Source organism: Pseudonaja textilis, chromosome 17 (assembly GCF_049901715.1).
Source record: "Pseudonaja textilis isolate UNSWEBS1 chromosome 17, rPseTex1.2, whole genome shotgun sequence".
NCBI classification, from domain to species: domain Eukaryota; kingdom Metazoa; phylum Chordata; class Lepidosauria; order Squamata; family Elapidae; genus Pseudonaja; species Pseudonaja textilis.
This window is the reverse complement of record NC_142006.1, coordinates 2,665,260-2,681,891: the sequence shown is the minus strand read 5'-3', so window position 1 is coordinate 2,681,891 and position 16,632 is coordinate 2,665,260. Positions and strand designations below refer to the sequence as shown.

At 45.1% G+C, this 16,632-nt stretch overlaps 2 protein-coding genes across 8 annotated transcripts in view; one reads left to right on the top strand and one right to left on the bottom strand.

The window, feature by feature from the left end:
* The window catches only part of PSMB7 (proteasome 20S subunit beta 7), a 33,935-nt gene extending 33,683 nt beyond the window's left edge, over positions 1–252 (top strand). Inside the window, exon 8 of the mRNA XM_087914432.1 lies at positions 31–252. Coding sequence (XP_087770558.1) covers positions 31–142 — 112 coding nt within the window. The 3' untranslated portion in view covers positions 143–252. The remainder of the gene's footprint in view (positions 1–30) is intronic.
* Positions 253–2,146: 1,894 nt separating this feature from the next.
* NEK6 (NIMA related kinase 6) overlaps positions 2,147–16,632 on the bottom strand; it is a 65,049-nt gene continuing 50,563 nt past the window's right edge. For all 7 annotated transcript variants that reach the window (XM_087914427.1, XM_087914428.1, XM_087914429.1 and 4 more), the window contains 3 exons: positions 13,328–13,422; positions 6,158–6,271; positions 2,147–3,471 (listed from right to left, as the gene is read on the bottom strand). In XM_087914427.1, the coding sequence (XP_087770553.1) occupies positions 3,361–3,471; positions 6,158–6,271; positions 13,328–13,422 (320 nt within the window). In that variant the 3' untranslated portion in view covers positions 2,147–3,360. The remainder of the gene's footprint in view (positions 3,472–6,157; positions 6,272–13,327; positions 13,423–16,632) is intronic.

Genomic DNA, 16,632 nt, shown 5'->3' with positions numbered 1-16,632 from the left:
TGACGGTGCTGCCTTTTTGCTCCTTGACAGGCAAGGAAAATACCGGTGTGAGAAGGGCACCACGGGCATCCTATCGGAAAAGGTTATCTGCCTGGAACTGGAAGTGGCGGAGGAGACGGTGCAGACCATGGACACGTCCTGATTCCCGGCAGAGAGTCCGGGACACGGTTAGGGGACCGAGAGTATTCCTTCAAAGTCAAAATAATTTGTTACAATTAACCGAATGAATAAATGAATAATAAATAATGGAAACAGGGCGGGTTGTTCTTGTAATTTGGAGGAGGGCAGGGAAGAGTGTTGTGGCCTGTCGGCCCCTCCAGCAACCGAATCGGAGGAGGAGGGGGAGATGTAGGAGTTAGGGTCAGCATCAAGGCAACCTGAGAGCTCTGAGGGGGAAGAGGAATGGAGGTGTCAGACAGACAGACACAGGCGGAGCCTGGGCCATCCGTCATCCCTCAGATGGAGAGTCAAGAGCCCCCAGGTCTGGAGGTGGCTGATGAGGAAGAGGAGGAACAGTGCCTGACGCGCAAATGCCCAGAAGGCAGAGAGGAGAGGAGAGCAGTGGAAATCTATAGGCCGGTCCTCGGGACGGAAGAGCCACGGCTGCTAGCAGAGCCTCCACCCTAGCTCTGGGGATAAAAGGCAGAGGGTGGAGATAAGTAGGCGTGGCGGACCATTTGTTAGCCTGTGAGAGACACTTTTGGCCAGGGCTGCTGGCGCCCCAATTAAATAAATGTTTTGAGTTCCCGTCGGGAGGGTTTGTCATATTTGGGAAGCTGAGTCAGAACAGTCTCCAAAGCCCATCGTGTTCTCTACCTGTTGCGATGTAAACTTTATGGCTTTGAATACAGGGGGGTCCTCGACTTATAACCTTCCCCTTCGTCTCCTTTCCAAGTTGGGTTATTGGGTATTGCACATTGCAATTAGCAAACCCCAGATCTGGTGTGAGGGCAGCGCCCACAGTCCTGTTCTCCGTGTAAATCAATCAACTTAAATCTTTTTGTTTAGTGACTGTTTTGAGTTACGGCAGCCCTGGAAAAAAAAAGTGACCCACGATTGTTTTTCACACTTTTTAACAAAACCGTTGTAGCATCCCCACAGCCCAAATTCGGATGCTTGGCCGTTGGCGTGGACTTGACGGTTTGCAGGAGACAACGGGGGCAGCCATAATTCACCTTACGGCTGTGTCACTCACCTAACCACTGCAGCGATCCACTTAGCAACGGTGGCAAGAAAGGTTGTAAGAAGAGAAAGGAGGGCGAAAAAAAGCTGCCTTAACCACCCTCTTCGCTTAGCCGTGTAAAATTTGGCCTCCGTCGTCGCAAGTCGAGGACTACCCAGATTCAACTATGCCCTCCCGCCTGAATGTTGAACGGCGTGTGCTACTTTCGAAGCCCCTCATCGACGCCAAAACTCAGTGCTGGAAACTTTTCTTTTTTACAAAGGAAACTTTTATTTGGTAAATCGCTCTAAATCTTTCCTAAAAATGCAGTTCTTTGGGGGGTTTTTTTTCCTTTGTCAAAAGGACGACAACTTAAATGTGAAGAGGAGGCCTCAAAACGGGAGAGAGAGAGAGAGAAAGAGCGCAATCAGATGGCGCCGAGCAATTTATCTTTCCAAAAACCCTCCCGACGGCCCAAAACTTTTTCAAAGTTGTTACACCTCTCCACCCCCCAAGACTAGGCAACCCACCCACCCCCCAAAAAAAAATCACCTGCAGAGCGGCGGAAAGTTTTTGGCAGAAGGGAAGAGAAAGCTTCAGCAAGTTGGGAGCCGATGGCAGGATCTTCACGAGAATTTTTATTTTTCCTGGGCCTCTGGTCACCCTCCCCATATCCCACCTACCCAGCCTCGCCGTTTGGCAGCCCTTCTTAAAAATCCTCCGTTCCAAACCGGTGTCACTTAAATTTCCAAAAACCCTGCCTGTACTCTTCAATCTTCGTTCCAGGAAAAAAAGAAAGTTTATTTTTTTTTTCGCTGTTTCTTCTTCCTCCTCCTCTAAAAAAGCGCCCAGCGGAGAGAAACTTGTGACTTCCTCTCCCGAACATCCCGGTTGCAAGAGATAGCGATCCCCGAATTAAGGAACCGGTAGTGGCCTCCGTCCAATAATAATAATTAAAAAAAAACTTAAGCTTCGCATCTCCGGAATGCTTAAGTCTGGATTATTATTATTATTGTTGTTGTTATTATTATTTTCCTTCAGATCAACTTGTTTAAAAAGTATTCACATTGGTAAATGAGTTTTCACAGTAAAAATGCAGGCGATCGGGAATTGAAAGCCGTTTTCCTCGGGACTTACCTGGTTTTTGAGGCCTGTTTGATGTGTGTGTGGGGGGTGCCCTGAATTTTAGGGGCTCAACCCTGGGCTAGAGATGGGCTTTTACACAATGGTGCCCAGCGCCTGGAGTCGGACTCGCTCATCGGGCTACGGAGTCGCCGTGGCGATCTCGAACCGGGAAAAAAAAAATGTGACAAAACACGACGTTCCTTTGGTTTTGAAAAGCCCACCCGGTCTGAGCAGCCAGAGTTGACAACCCACACTGGAAAATAAATCATTCTGAGGTTGATTGAAAAGGGGGCGGAAAAAAGAAGAAGGGAAAATTCAGCTTCCTCCTCCTCCTCCTCCATTACCAACTTTCTTTGCAACGGAAGGAAATACAAAGGGAAATTAAAAAAGCAGGTTGGATGTTCTTTCTTGGTTTTTTTAAAAAAAATACACAAACTTAAAATCTGAACTTGCTAATATAACCACTGCTAGAAGAAGCGAAGTAGCAGTTATACATGTTACACACACCCCTTCCCTTCCCACCGCGCTGAAACAAAAAAAAATTAAATCTATTGCAATTCTTAACGTTAGGATTGAGGCGATTTTACCCCCAAAGGAATTCATCTTCCCAATATTTCACATTAGTTAAAAAGATACGACGGGTATGTCCAAAAAGAAAAAGAAAAATACACCAACCAGAAAACCCTTGCTTACAAAGCCTAACTTTAGATTACACGCAAACGAAGTTTGAAGAAAAGATCTTTTTTTAAAAAAAAACAAAAACAAAACCAAAAAAAATAAAAAGCCACAAGATCTACATCGGTAACATGTTATAATCCGGTTTCGGAAGAGGCAACTCAGGCTGGGCCGCCGTTTTATCGCCCAGCCGTGTGGGGGACTGGGATGAGATCCACCTGCTGGGCACCTGTACAGAAATCATGGGTGGGGTCTTCTTCCTTTGAAGAAGGCTCAACTCCACTCAAAAAGCCACTTCTGAGTTCGGTGAGGCACCGCTTTGGTTTCGTCTGAAGACAAAAAGTAAGACTAAGCCGGGTAAACGGTTCTCCTTGCCGGACTTCAAAGGAGCCACACTTTCAAGTGCTGGACGTCCAGAGGTGCATCTGTTTCGCTAACTGGTGCACGTAACCGATATCGGGCCTCTGGTCTGGATCCGGGTAGATACACATGCTGACCAGCTCCCGCAGCTGTTGAGGAAGGAAAGAAGGAAGGGGAGGGGGGGTGAACACACACACACACACAACTTGCACAACTGGCCATCCAGCTGGATGTGGGGGAAAAGCCACAACAGCGCTATAATCAACGGTATAGTTTCTGGGCTCTGTAATATCTCGAGGCTTAACGTGGGTGCTGGCACACAAGCGCGAGCATGCAACCGCGCACACAATTTTTGGCACAGGAGCCTCAAAAGAGCCACCACTGCTATAGGGGATTGCCCGAAAACAACTACCAATTCTCCCCTCCCAATGCCATCACTCTGCTAAACAACTAATTCGCACCACGTTGCTTTGTGCCTGGGATGTCAAACCACTGTGTTACTATTATTCTTCTCATCTTTCCTATTACCTATTTCCTTAGCTTCTTATGACCATCACTTCATTGTTTATACTCTCTCTCTCTCTCTCTCTCTCTCTCCCCTTATCATCTCTCTCTCATCTATATCTCTCTTCTACCCACCTATCTGCCTACCTAATTTATCATCTCTCTTTCTCATCTATCTATATCTCTATGATCTATCTTATTTAACTACCTACCTCTCTCTAATCATATATCTCTCTCATCGATCATATTTACCTTCCTCTCTCTAATCATATATCTCATCTACCTACCTACCTATCTATATCTACAACATCCATCCCTCCATCCATCCACCCACCCATCCATATCTATCTATCTATCTATCTATCTATCTATCTATCTACCTACCTACCTACCTACCTACCTACCTACCTATCATCTATCTATGTCTCTCTCTTTCTATGTCTCTTTCTCTCTCTCTGTCTCTCTATCATCTATCTATCTATCCATCTATCATCTCTCTCTCTCTCTGTCTCTCTCTCTATGTCTCTCTATCATCTATCTATCTATCTATCTATCTATCTATCTATCTATCTATCTATCTATGTCTCTCTCTATGTCTCTCTATCATTTATCTATATCTGTCTATCTATCTATCTATCTATCTATCTATCTATCTATCTATCTATCTATCTATCATCTATCTAGGTCTCTATATATATCTATGTCTCTCTCTCTCCCTCTCTAATCTATCTATCTATCTATCTATCTATCTATCTATCTATCTATCTATCCATCCATCCATCCATCCATCCATCCATCCATCCATCCATCTATCTATCATCTATGAGAATTTCCAGGACCCTAGAATCCTTGGAGAACACCCAACAGAGGTTCTTCCACCCAAGGAATGCTTGCTTGGCTGGCTTTTCTGGCGGGATTCAACAACAGGACTATCTTGGGCTGTTTCCCAGATAGTTACTGGACTGGAGCCCTGCGGTGGGATGGTCTGAAGAAGGAGAGAGAGAGAGAGATGTTTCCCTGGCATCTTCTGACGAAACCAACTTGTTCTCCAGAAAACTTTTTCCTGCAAAAACAAGTTTGCTTCTGGCCTGGGAAACTCCTCGAGACGGACAACACTGCCCCGCGGTGACCTACTTGCTCCTTTGCTCGCCTAATCAGCCACGGAGAAACGCCCCTCCGGTTCTTTTCATTTTGCACTTGAAAGGCTGGGAGCTTTTAATTATAAGCCCGGGAAGCGGCACGTCATACCCCGTGGCACCGAGGAAAAAACCGTTGTGGACCCCTTGATCTTCTTTCTATCCCCCTCCTCTCAGCAGCCAGGGAGGTAATTATTTCATCGGTAATTAGGAGGATGGCTGCCCCACATCCAGGCCCAGTGGATCAGGCAGTGCTTTCCGGGCAGAGGTCAATGGCCCGCAGGAGGGCTGAGGGCTGGAGGGAGAGGCTTGGCCCGGGGCAATTCGGATGGAGCCGGAAGAGGCTCAGCCTGGTGCCTTGTCCTACACCTAGGCTCAAACGGCACGGATTTGAAGGCCTCGAATCAAGATCACTGGGAAGGATCAGTACCGCTTTATAAAACCCTAGTGAGGCCACTGCGATTTTGGTCGCCCCGTTGCAGACAAGAGGTTGAGGCTTTTTCGGAAGGGGGGAGTGAAAAGAAGAGCAAACTAAGAGGGTCAAAGGCCTGGAGACTCAAAGGTATGAAGACTGGCCGCAGGTTTGGGCTTTGGCTAATCTAGAGAAAAGAAGAATCGAGGGCCGACAGGATAGGAGTATTCCAGTATTTGAGGGGCCGCCAAAAAGAAGAGGAAGGGCTCAACTGATTTGAGGACAATTAACCGGTGGAACGGCTTGCCACCAGAAGTTGTGGCTGCTCCATCACTGGAGGTTTTTAAGAAGAGAATAGACACTTGTCTGCAATGGTATGAGGTTTGCTGCCTGAGCAAGTGGCCGGACTAGAAGACCTCCAAGGTCCCTTCCGTATTCTGTTCTATTCTTTCCTTATTCTATTCTATTCCTATTCCATTCCCTATTCTATTCTATTCTATTCTATTCTATTCTATTCTATTCTATTCTATTCTATTCTATTCTAATTCTAATTCTAATTCTAATTCTAATCTATTCTGTTCTATCCCATCCCATCCCATCCCATTCCATTTCACTCCGTAAATCACTCTTGAAAGACGGTTTGCCGGGACTTTGCTGGATGTGAATGAGAGAAATTCCCTTTAGCCTAAATAAAAGGGGTTTTCTTCAGGACAAGGAGTCTGCTTCGTGATTTTGGGAAGCCTGGGTTGGAACAGAAGTTCTGCCGCATGGCTAGGATCTTACCTTCTCGGAGTAATGTTCGGTTGGCAGAGGTGGGTAATCACACTGCTCAATCTTCTGGCAGAGGGAGAAGAGGTTCATTTTATCGCCGTAGAAGGGGCTCTGGAGGGCTGCCATCTGAAACGAAAGAGTTTGAAGAGTGAGGGACGCAGAAGAGATCTCGGGAGGAGCCGTCCATGAAAGCCTGCTTCCGTCCAAGCGAACGGTGGCCAGATCAGGAGGCGGTTTGGTCCGGATATTTGGCTAATAAAATCTCTACCCTTTGGAAGACTAGTAGGAATAGATCCCCTTGCTGGGATCTACATTAGAACCCTTTGGCACAAAATCAAGAGATCAAAGCAGGAAAATGCACTCAATGTATGACCATAACGGAGCCCACAATGTCTTGTTGTTAAACGAGATATTTGTTAAGCCTTTGAATTGAATCACTGCAAAGGGTAAGTTAGTAACCCAGTTGTTAAGTGAATCTGGCTTTCCCCTGGCTTGTCAGAAGGTTGTAAAAGGGGATCATGTGACTCTGTGACACTGTAGCAGTCATAAGTATGAACCTCTTGCCACGCATCTGAATTTTGATCACGTGACCATGGGGATGAGAAGCACACCTTGGCGGGGGAAGAAGGCGGAGCCTCCTCGCGGACAGACCGTAGATCGCATCTCTCTGCGGCTATGGTCCGTGCTCTTTCGTTGGAGAGCCCCGATCATTACGATTAGGGGCTGAAGCTGCCTTGGAGGGGCGGCGGAGTAAGGGGAAGCCGCAAGCCAGGGTGAGAGGAGCCTCATCTCCCCTCCTGGGCTTGGTCTTTTCCTCCCCGAAAGACGACTGCAGCAGTGGTTTAAAATGGCCACCCCGAAGAGGAGGACTCAGCTGGATTAAGATTTGTGCAGGAGGGAAGGAAGAGCTGGATAACATCTGAACCAGGACAATTGGGCGATGCAACTGAACAAAAGTACCCCGGGATTAAGGTAACTTGGAATTTTTAAGAAAAGAAAAGTGAGCAGCGAAATTACAAAGGGACAGGAAAAAAAATAAGAAAATATTTCTGACAGCTAAGCGGGGCTTCGAACCGGGAAAGGAAGAAGCTGGAACTAAAGATTTAACTAAATTGGACTAAAATATTTTGGCAATAAACAGGCATAAAATAAAGCTGGACTTAAGATTGTCAAAAAATAATAATAATAAAGTTTACACATTGGAGACTGGACTGTGTTGGAGTATTGAGGTTCGAAAAACCCTAAATAAAACAATAGGGGAAAAAGGTGAAGACTTTGTATAATGGAGAATGCCACCTTTTGACAAAAACTTGAGCTCAAACAAGGGAGAGCATCCTGTTTCTGAATGAACTTGTGTGGATATAATATTAAAGAAATATTGAAAGAATATAAGAAACTTAGAAAGTGAAAGCAGAACTAGAATAAAGAAAAAAGCAAGGAAAGACTGACTGTGGGATTGATTGATGTTTTTGGTATAGACCCTGGGCTGGAACAATTGAGAACTTTAGAAAATTGAAAGAAGAAAGAAGGAAAGTAAAAGTGGTTTGTTTGTGGACTTTTAACAATCATAAAACACAAGAGTGTGCAATGATGATATCTCTTCGGGAATTAAAAATGGAACTTAAAAATATGAGAGAATTACTACAGGAAAGAGGCGAATCACTTTGCTCTGTGTTAGAAAAAATGGAAATGGCGATTGAAGAACAAGAAGAAAGAGCTTCAGAGGAGGAGTCGACTCAAGGAGAAGACATCTTAAATAGACAATTAACACAAAGAACGCTACAAAGAAGTGGGGAAAGAAGGAAGGCTAAAAAGTTGAGACTTAAGAAGGCAATCAAAAGGGGGAATACCTGTGAAATTGGGAAAGACAGAAAGACCCAGCAGAAAAGGGGAAAGGAAGATATTAAGAAAGAGAGGGATATAAACTGAAATGAGAAAAGATATGGGGAAAAGAGGGGGAGGAGAACCAGTAAGAAACAGGTGCATGAAATAAAGAAATACGGAAATAGTAAAATGTTGAAAAGAAATGGTTTTTTCAGAGATAATGGTTGATGAATTAAAAAGGGGATTCTGCAGGGTGACAAGGGGTAATAAGAATATTTCTGCAATTAAAAATATTTAGAAAATAGGGTAATATAGATATTGATAACTTATTAAAAATTAGGGGGGAAATATGCTGTGGAATCCAAAAGAAACGATGTAATTATTATTATTGTAACTTCTTAAAAATAATTGTTTATTGGGAATCATGATGAGGGAATAAAGGTATATTTTAACCATTGAGGTGTCACACTCAAAGCAGTAAAAGGGTGGAAACCTATACTTGTTTTCTTTAGTGTTAAAATTTGTATTAATTTAGAATTTATAAAAAGAATGTGTAATGGAAAGGGAATATGACAGACTAAAGAACCAACTAAATTAATAAGTCATATAGACTATTAAAAGCAAGGAGAGACATTGGCAACCTATTATTATTATTATTATTATTATTATTAGGCAAACACATATTGTTTATCTTTATTTTTAAAATAAATATTAAAGGATTATATTTGAAATAATTGAAATGAAACAAAAAGATGTTTCGATTGAGATTAATGTAAGAGGCCAGAATTAATGTGTTTGTTTCTCTCCTTACGGAAAATTTGGAATGGAAAAGGTAATAATAGAATTAAGTATGCATATATGAATGTATAATTGCTGTCATATTTGTATATAAAGGTGATGACCTAGAAATACGTTGTCCACTAAAAAGAGATTTTTGTTTTTATGTGAAAAACTGGATAAAATTTGTTTAAAATAAAAGAAGAAGCACACCTTGGCATTCATGAAGAGCAGCTGGAAGAAGCAGCCATCTCAATTGCTTGGATGTCTCAAAGGGGTTTGCAAAGCTCCCCTTGATTGGAGACAACCCTCCCAGGATAGAAATAAGTAAAGGTTCCCCATGCACACACGTGCTAATCATTTCCGGCTCTAGGGGCCGGTGCTCGTCTCCATCACAAAGCCGAAGAAGAGCCAGCGCTGTCCGAAGACGTCTCCGTGGTCATGTGGCCGGCAGGACTAAACGCCGAAGGTGCACGGAACGCTGCTACCTTCCCACCAAAGGGGTCCCACTATTTTCCTACTTGCATTTTTTTTTCACGCTTTCGAACTGCTAGGTTGGCAGAAGCTGGGAGGACAAGGAACGGGAGCTCACTCCGTGACGCGGCGCTGGGGATTCGAACCACCAAACTGCTGAGCTTTCTGATCGACAAGCTGGGCATCTTAGCCACTGCATCCCTATGGGGACCTGGGTAGAGATCCTCCCAAACCCCATTCTTGATCTGGAATTTCAGTGAGGACCATCAGAGAAGCCCTGCCAGATCCTTTCACCCCCAAGCCGCTCTCTGCCAGCAAACAGGATCGCCTGGTTAAGAACCAGGAAAGCTGTTGGCGCTCTCAGCTATTTCTTTCTTTCTTTCTTTCTTTCTTTCTTTCTTTCTTTCTTTCTTTCTTTCTTTCTTTCTTTCTTTCTTTCTTTCTTTCTTTCTTTCTTTCTTTCTTTCTTTCCTTCCTTCCTTCCTTCCTTCCTTCCTTCCTTCCTTCCTTCCTTCCTTCCTTCCTTTTTCTGAGGAAGGGGAGAGAAAGAGAGAACTAACTTTGATCTCTTGCAAGTTATCTGGATGACACATCTCCAAGAGAAAGGGAGAGGGGGGAGACCTACACACACACACACACACACACACAAACACACCCCCACCCCCATTTTGATCAGATGCGTCCTCATACATCAGCGCGAGGCCCCACAAAATGTCAAGATAAGGTGGCATAATTTGAAATCGTGCCTGCGCACCCTCCAGGTTGAAATAATAATAATAATAACAAGGAAGTGAATTCTGACTGGCACACCTGCCTCCAGCTATCTGCAGATAATACACACACACACACACACACACACACACACACACATATATGGTTTATCAGTTTAGTATAGCAGGGAGGGAGGGAAAAGAACGAGAAAACAGGGAAAGGAAAATAAATTTTCTGCTTCTTCTTCTCTTTAAAAGACCAGATTGCAGTTTCCAAGGGCGAGAAGGGAGCACTGGGGGGCTGATCCCACCCCCATTGGGGAACCGGACCGGACTTTGAATGTGCAGATAATCCTTGACTGACAAGAGTTCATTTAGTGACTGTTCGAAGTTACGACGTCACTGGGAAAAGGGATTTACGGCCATTATTTTAACACTTATGACCACTGCAACGCCTCCCGTGGTGGTCAAAATGGAGATGCTCGGGAAATGATTGGGGTGCTGACTCTGGAGTCTGGCAGCAGCAAGGCAGAGGAACAAGGGGAGCCTGTTCCCAGTGCACACATGCACAGAGCTGCTAGAAGGTGAGAGTAGTTAAGACAAAAGGGGCAATTCAGGAGTAAGGCTGGGAGGTGATTGCCCCTCCCCTAAGGGATAGAGGAAGTGCAAAGGTAGAGAAACCTTTGCAGGAAGCAAAGGTTCGCTTGTTTGGATTAAACCCTGAAGCTGTGTGGACTTTGTACTTCAGTTGGTTTTTTTATAGTTCATTTGGCACTTTAGTTGTTGGCAGCCAATCAAAGGAGAGAAAGGTGGGTGCTTATCTCGAGGGACTGTTTGGGACTCATTACGGGCTGGGAATGAACATAAGTCCCAGCGCTGAAATAAAACAAGAATTGTTTGGGCTAAGCGTGTGCTTAATTATGGTCTCAGGAAGCCTTGGTCAGAACAGAGACATAACCCTGGCCACCTTAGGAGAAATCTACAACTGGCTTTGGTCAGGTCTGTCAAAGAAAAAAAACCCCAGGGCTGGCACCTGTTCTCAGGTGAGTAGAAGACCATTAAAGTCACGCTGTGACTCTCTGCCCTGAATCCCAACCACCGTATCACATTGATTTTGTCTTATCGACTTCTCTGCTCCGATACTTCTCTGCTCCTCACTCAAGCCGGCGTGATGCTTCGGTGTATCGCCAACAAATTAATCAGCCCCTATTGAACCGCTGGGTGATCGGGCCTGAAAACTGCACAAACGGCAAGCACACTGCCTTGTTAAACAAGCGTTCGTGACACCTGGGAGTTCTGCCTACAATCAAGCATCGCTTTTACCAACGGAGTCCTTCTCAAAAGCCAGCATGAAAAGGTCTGCAGTTTTTTTTAACACCTCTCCCCACCGGACAAATCTGTCATCCTTTGTCCAAATTCCCTGCACCGGCAGATTAAAAAAAAAAAGGCAAGCGTAATTTGGGACTGAAAGAGACATTTGTCCGAAATCTAAGATTGATCAGAAAGAATCTGCTGAAGAACAGCGGTGCCATGCCCCTGTCCAGAGTCTGAATCAGAGGAGGAAGATGAGCAGCTGACAGGGAGCGGGAGTGTGGCTCCATTAACTGTGGACGAAACTGGGGAAGGGCAAAGTCTGGCTGGGCAGAGGAGGGGAGAAGTAGAACGAGTTCAGAGGAAGGCCCAGGCCCACCCCCCCTTCATCCTAGGGCACGCAGGGAGGAACCGAGAAAAGAGCAACGTGGATTGCATGGCTTATGGGGGAGGAAATGGCCCTGATTCCCTTCTTGGGAAGAGAGTTTAAAAGAGATGCAAGCTGAGTGCGATGTGTGCTGGGAACAAACGTGAGTTTACCTTGTGTTGACTTTGGTTATCGGCGTTCCTGGCATCCTCACAACTGTGTTGAGTTATTGCTGTGCCTTCACACCTGGAATTCCTTCTCTTGCCCTGCCAGACTAATTATCTCATCTCGCCTTGATTGGACTTATAGTTACAGTTTTTGTTGACCACGTTTTGGACTTGATCCTCTGCAGCCAAAGGCTGTTCCTGGGAGAGTTTTTCTCCAGCCCAGAAGGTAACCAGGATATTGGGGGCAAAGTTGGAGCTAACAAAGGGACTCCTACTGATTATCTGGCTGGGTTGCCTTTGTGCCACGCCCTTTTGGGTCATCACATGTGGGAACAAATGGGTGTATGCTTGCAGAAATCTCTGCTCTGATTCCAACAGCCTCACAGAGCTGCAATCTTTCGATGAAACCCTAACGTGGTTTAAGTCGCACTCTTTCAAGGGTGGCTTATTCAGGGCCAAGCCCTTTCTTTTTAAAAAAATGAAATACAGGTAGTCCTTGACTTAAAACGGTTCATTTAGTGACTGTTTGAAGTGACAAACGCCGCTGAAAGAAGCGGCTTAAAAATGGCCATTTTTCACTCTTACGACCAGTTGCAGTATTCCCATGATCGCGTGATCAGAATTTAGGTGCTTGGCCCATGACTCGTATTTATGACAGTCGCCGTGTCAAGCCAAGCCAATGGGGAATCCCGATTCACTTAACGACTGAGTTACTAAATGAGCAAACGCAGTGATTCACTTAACAACTCTGGCAAGGTCGTAGAAGGAAGCCAAATTACACTTAACAAACATCTCACTTGGCAATGTAAATTTTGGGCTTCGTCGTAAGTCAAGGACTACCTGAATATATGGATCTCAGATCAAACGTCAAAACAATTCTGACATGAAATGATGAATGTGTGAAGGCGCCCATTTGCTGGCTGTATAGTTAACTGGTCATGTTATCTTATTGTGTTATTCAATTGGGACTTTTGTAACATTTTTATTCCTTATTGTGTTATTTAATTGGGACTTTTATAGTACTTTTGTTTTAAACACACACACACACACACACAGAGAGGCTATAGGAATTGAATGGATGAATGAATCTGCTGAAAATTCAAATACATCGTAAAAAACACCCAGCGCTGGATGTTAAAACATACATATTATTTGGTTGAATTGCTAACTGGTCGTGTGTATTTAACCTGGATGTTCTCAGTGTTTTTAGTGCTTTTAATTGTTTTAAAACGTTTAAAATGCTTTTGCTGTTTTTAATTTATATATATATATATATATATATTGAATTGTAAGCCACAGAGAGATATTTTGAATGGTAATATATTTCTTTCTGTATCGAATTGTAAGGTGCACAGGGGTATTGACTCAAGATAAGATGAAAAAGCTACTGAAAAAAGGTTGTAAAATTGGACCGGCCGTATGGGTGACCTCATTTTACAACTATCATAACTTATGGCCATGGTAGATAGGATACACCACAGTTGCAAGTTGAGTACTAGTCTCTTGATATCTCTGGTTCCCTATTACAGAAAAGCACTAACAAGAGACTTACCTCGTACAGTAAACAGCCCAAAGACCAGATATCGGATTTAAAATTATAGCCATTTTCATGTATTCTTTCCGGGGACATATAATAAGGTGTTCCCACTGTAATAGACAAGCCGAGACAAGGAAATTAGAATCTGCAAGATTGGCTTTAAGGAAAGACTGGGGGACAACGCAATGCTGCAATCTGACAACGTCGCCCCCAAAGGGCACGACATCGTCTGTTCTTTCCAGGGGGAAAATTAAAAAAAAAACTGACTTTTTTGGCCTGGTGATCAAAACCCGATCAATTGGAATACCTGTAGAGGCTCGCTTCTCGCATGTCACTTGTCATTGAGGTGGTCTAGGGTCTCCTGTTTGAGCAGGGGGCTGGACTAGAAGACCTCCGTGGTCCCTTCCAGCTCGATTCTATTCTAACGATTCAAAGCTTGGAGTTGACAAGGCTTTCGAAGTTCCTCCTGCCAGCTTTTGGCTGAAGCCAGGCCTCGGCCCTGAAATGCAGGCGGGTAGCACACACGCCCGCCCGCGTAATTTGCTGTGCCATCTCCCCATCTCCGGTGAAAAACACGCGGGCAAATCTTCCATATTTTTTTTTTTTTTGCTCTTTCTTTCATTACCCCGGCGTGTCCTGTCACTTAATTTTTATGTATGCAATCCTTCCTGACAAATTTGATCCGCCGGCAGGTAATGCGTTTGACGTACATCCTCTTCCTTGCTCTAATTACAGCTTCTGTTTCTGAGACGGAGGCGTCTGCCCTGCCAGAGCTGGGAGTATACCTGTCAGACAAGTTGTGGCACTGCCTAATGCCCTTTTATGCCGGTTTGATGTTGGCAAATACGGAAGAGGGAGGGAGGGAGGGAGGGAGGGAGGGAGGAAAAAAGGGGGAGAGGAGAGAAAAATAATAAAGTCAGGTGCATTTATTTGCATAAGCTCCGGTGCTCTGCGCATGGGTTGCCATGCCTTCGGTACTTAAGAGTTCAGGGCGGTTGCCGAGGCAACCAGGAAAATAGAAAAGAGCCGGGATCACACACAGAATCCAGGCCACGGATGCGGCGCCTGTTGCTGGCGATCGGACTGCAAAGAATTCCAGATTAAAAAACTGATCCGGCGAGATTACGGCCGCCGCCGGGGGGAAAAAGGATGCGAGAAGCGGTGTTGAAATGGCACAGGTGGAAAGCACTGGATTTGGGGGGCGGGGGGGAGGAGGAAAAAAGGGGCACTTTTTAAAAAGGGGGTTAAACCAGCCCGGGGGGCTCCCATCACGAGAGCCAACCTGAGCAGGTTTTATTTTGGTTTTTTCTCGCTTTAGACTATCCGGAGCACCTTTCCCCAGCACCAAAAGAAGGTTTTTGTTGGGTTTTTTTAACAGGTTTGTCCTCCCAACACCTCCAGGGCGTTGGTCGATCTCTCTTTTGCACGAATCGCAGATCTGCCCCTTCACCGAAAGGCGAATTTTCTTCGTTAAGGGCGGCCGTGAAAGGGAACGGGATCAAGAGCGTTGCACAAAACCAGCTTTGCGTCCATCTTGCTGAAGGGACTTCTGGCCTATTTGCAGGTGATTTTACAGATAGCCACAGATAATCAGAGTTTGGAAGGGACCTTGTAGGTCATCTAGTCCAACCCCCCCCCCACTCAAGCGGGAGACCCTACACCATTTCTGACAGAGGGCAGCCCAGTCTCTTCTTGAAAGCTTCCAGGGATGAAGCACCCACAACTTCCAAAGGCAACTTCTGTTCCACTGGTTGATGGTTCTCACTGTCAGAAAGTTCTTCCTCATTTCTAGGTTGAATCAATCAATCAGAATAGAGCTGGAAGGGATCTTATAGGTCATCTAGTCCAACCCCCTGCCCGAGTAGGAGACCCTACACCATTTCTGACAGATGGGAGTCCAATCTCCTCTTGAAAGTCTCAAGTGATGGCGCTCCCACAACTTCTGAAGGCAACTTCTGTTCCATGGGTTGATTGTTCTCCCTGTCAGAAAATTCCTCCGTATTTCCAGGTTGAATCTCTCCTTGTTCAGTTTCTATCCATTATTCCTTGTCTGTCCTTTAGAAAATAGCTTGACCCCCTCCTCCTCTCTGTGGCAGCCCCTCAAATATTGGAAGACTACTATCCTGTCTCCCCTAGTCTTACGGAAACCCTGAAGTTGCTGATCAGCGATGAGGATGTGGTATATTGCTTCTGGCCTCCAAATGCTGAATTTTATAGGACGTTTTTTCATAGTATCAGCCCCCCACTGCGTAGCTTGACCCTACTTAGCTCCCCAGCTCAGAAAAATCAGATACAGGCCTTGCCTCGTTACCCCTTGTTTTTTGCTTCCTTGGTAGTTGTGATCAATTACATTTTACCCCTTGGCTTCCCACCATCAAATGACTCTTGGCAACCCAGCCTGACCTCTACCTGCCCCAGGGGAAATGAAAAAAGGTGTTGTTTTCGGGCAAGAGTTTCAATACTATTTCGAATTCTATTCTGTCGAGCCACTGGTGAGAGAAACTGTGTTGTTGCCGTCCTTTCCCCTCCTGTTTGGGTTTGCAACAGGAGGTTGGTGTGGGACTAGCTGATCTCCTTGAGGATAAATTGATACAGAAAGGTGAAAACCCACTGAAACTGTTAAAAGTGAGAAGAGAGAAGAGAGAAGAGAAGAGAAGAGAAGAGAAGAGAAGAGAAGAGAAGAGAAGAGAAGAGAGAAGGGAGAAAAGGGAAGGGAGAAAAAGAAGGGAGAAGTAAAGAGAAGAGAAGAGAGAACAAAAGGGAGAGGGAAGAGAGGAGAGGAGGATGGAGAAGGAAGAAGGACAAGGGAACAGGGAAGTGAAGGGAGAAGGGAAGGGAGATGGAAGAGAAAAGAAGGGAGGAGAAGGAAGAAGGGAGAGGGAAGAGAGAAAGAATAGAAGGGAGAAACGAGAGAAGGAAGAGGGAAAGAGAAGGGAGAAGGAAGAAGGAAAATGAAAAAGAAGGGAGAAGAGAAGGAGAAGGAAGAGGTAAGAGAGAAGTAAGAAGGGAGAAGGGAAGAGAGGAGGTGGAAGAGGGGATGAGGGCAGAAGGGAGAATGAAGAGGGAAAGAAGGGGAAGGAAGAAGAAAGGAAATGAAAAAGGGAGAAGGGAAAAAAGAAGAAGAGGAACGAGAGAAAAGAGAAGGAGGAGGGGAGAAGGGTGAGAGGAGAAGGAAAGAAGGGAGAAGGAAGAAAGAAGGGAAAATGAAAAAGAAGGGAGAAAGAAGAAGAGGAAAGAGAGAAGGGAGAAGAGGGAAGGGAGAAGGAAGGGAAGGGAAGTGCTAAGTGAGGACTACCCACAATGCAGGCCAAACCAGGTGG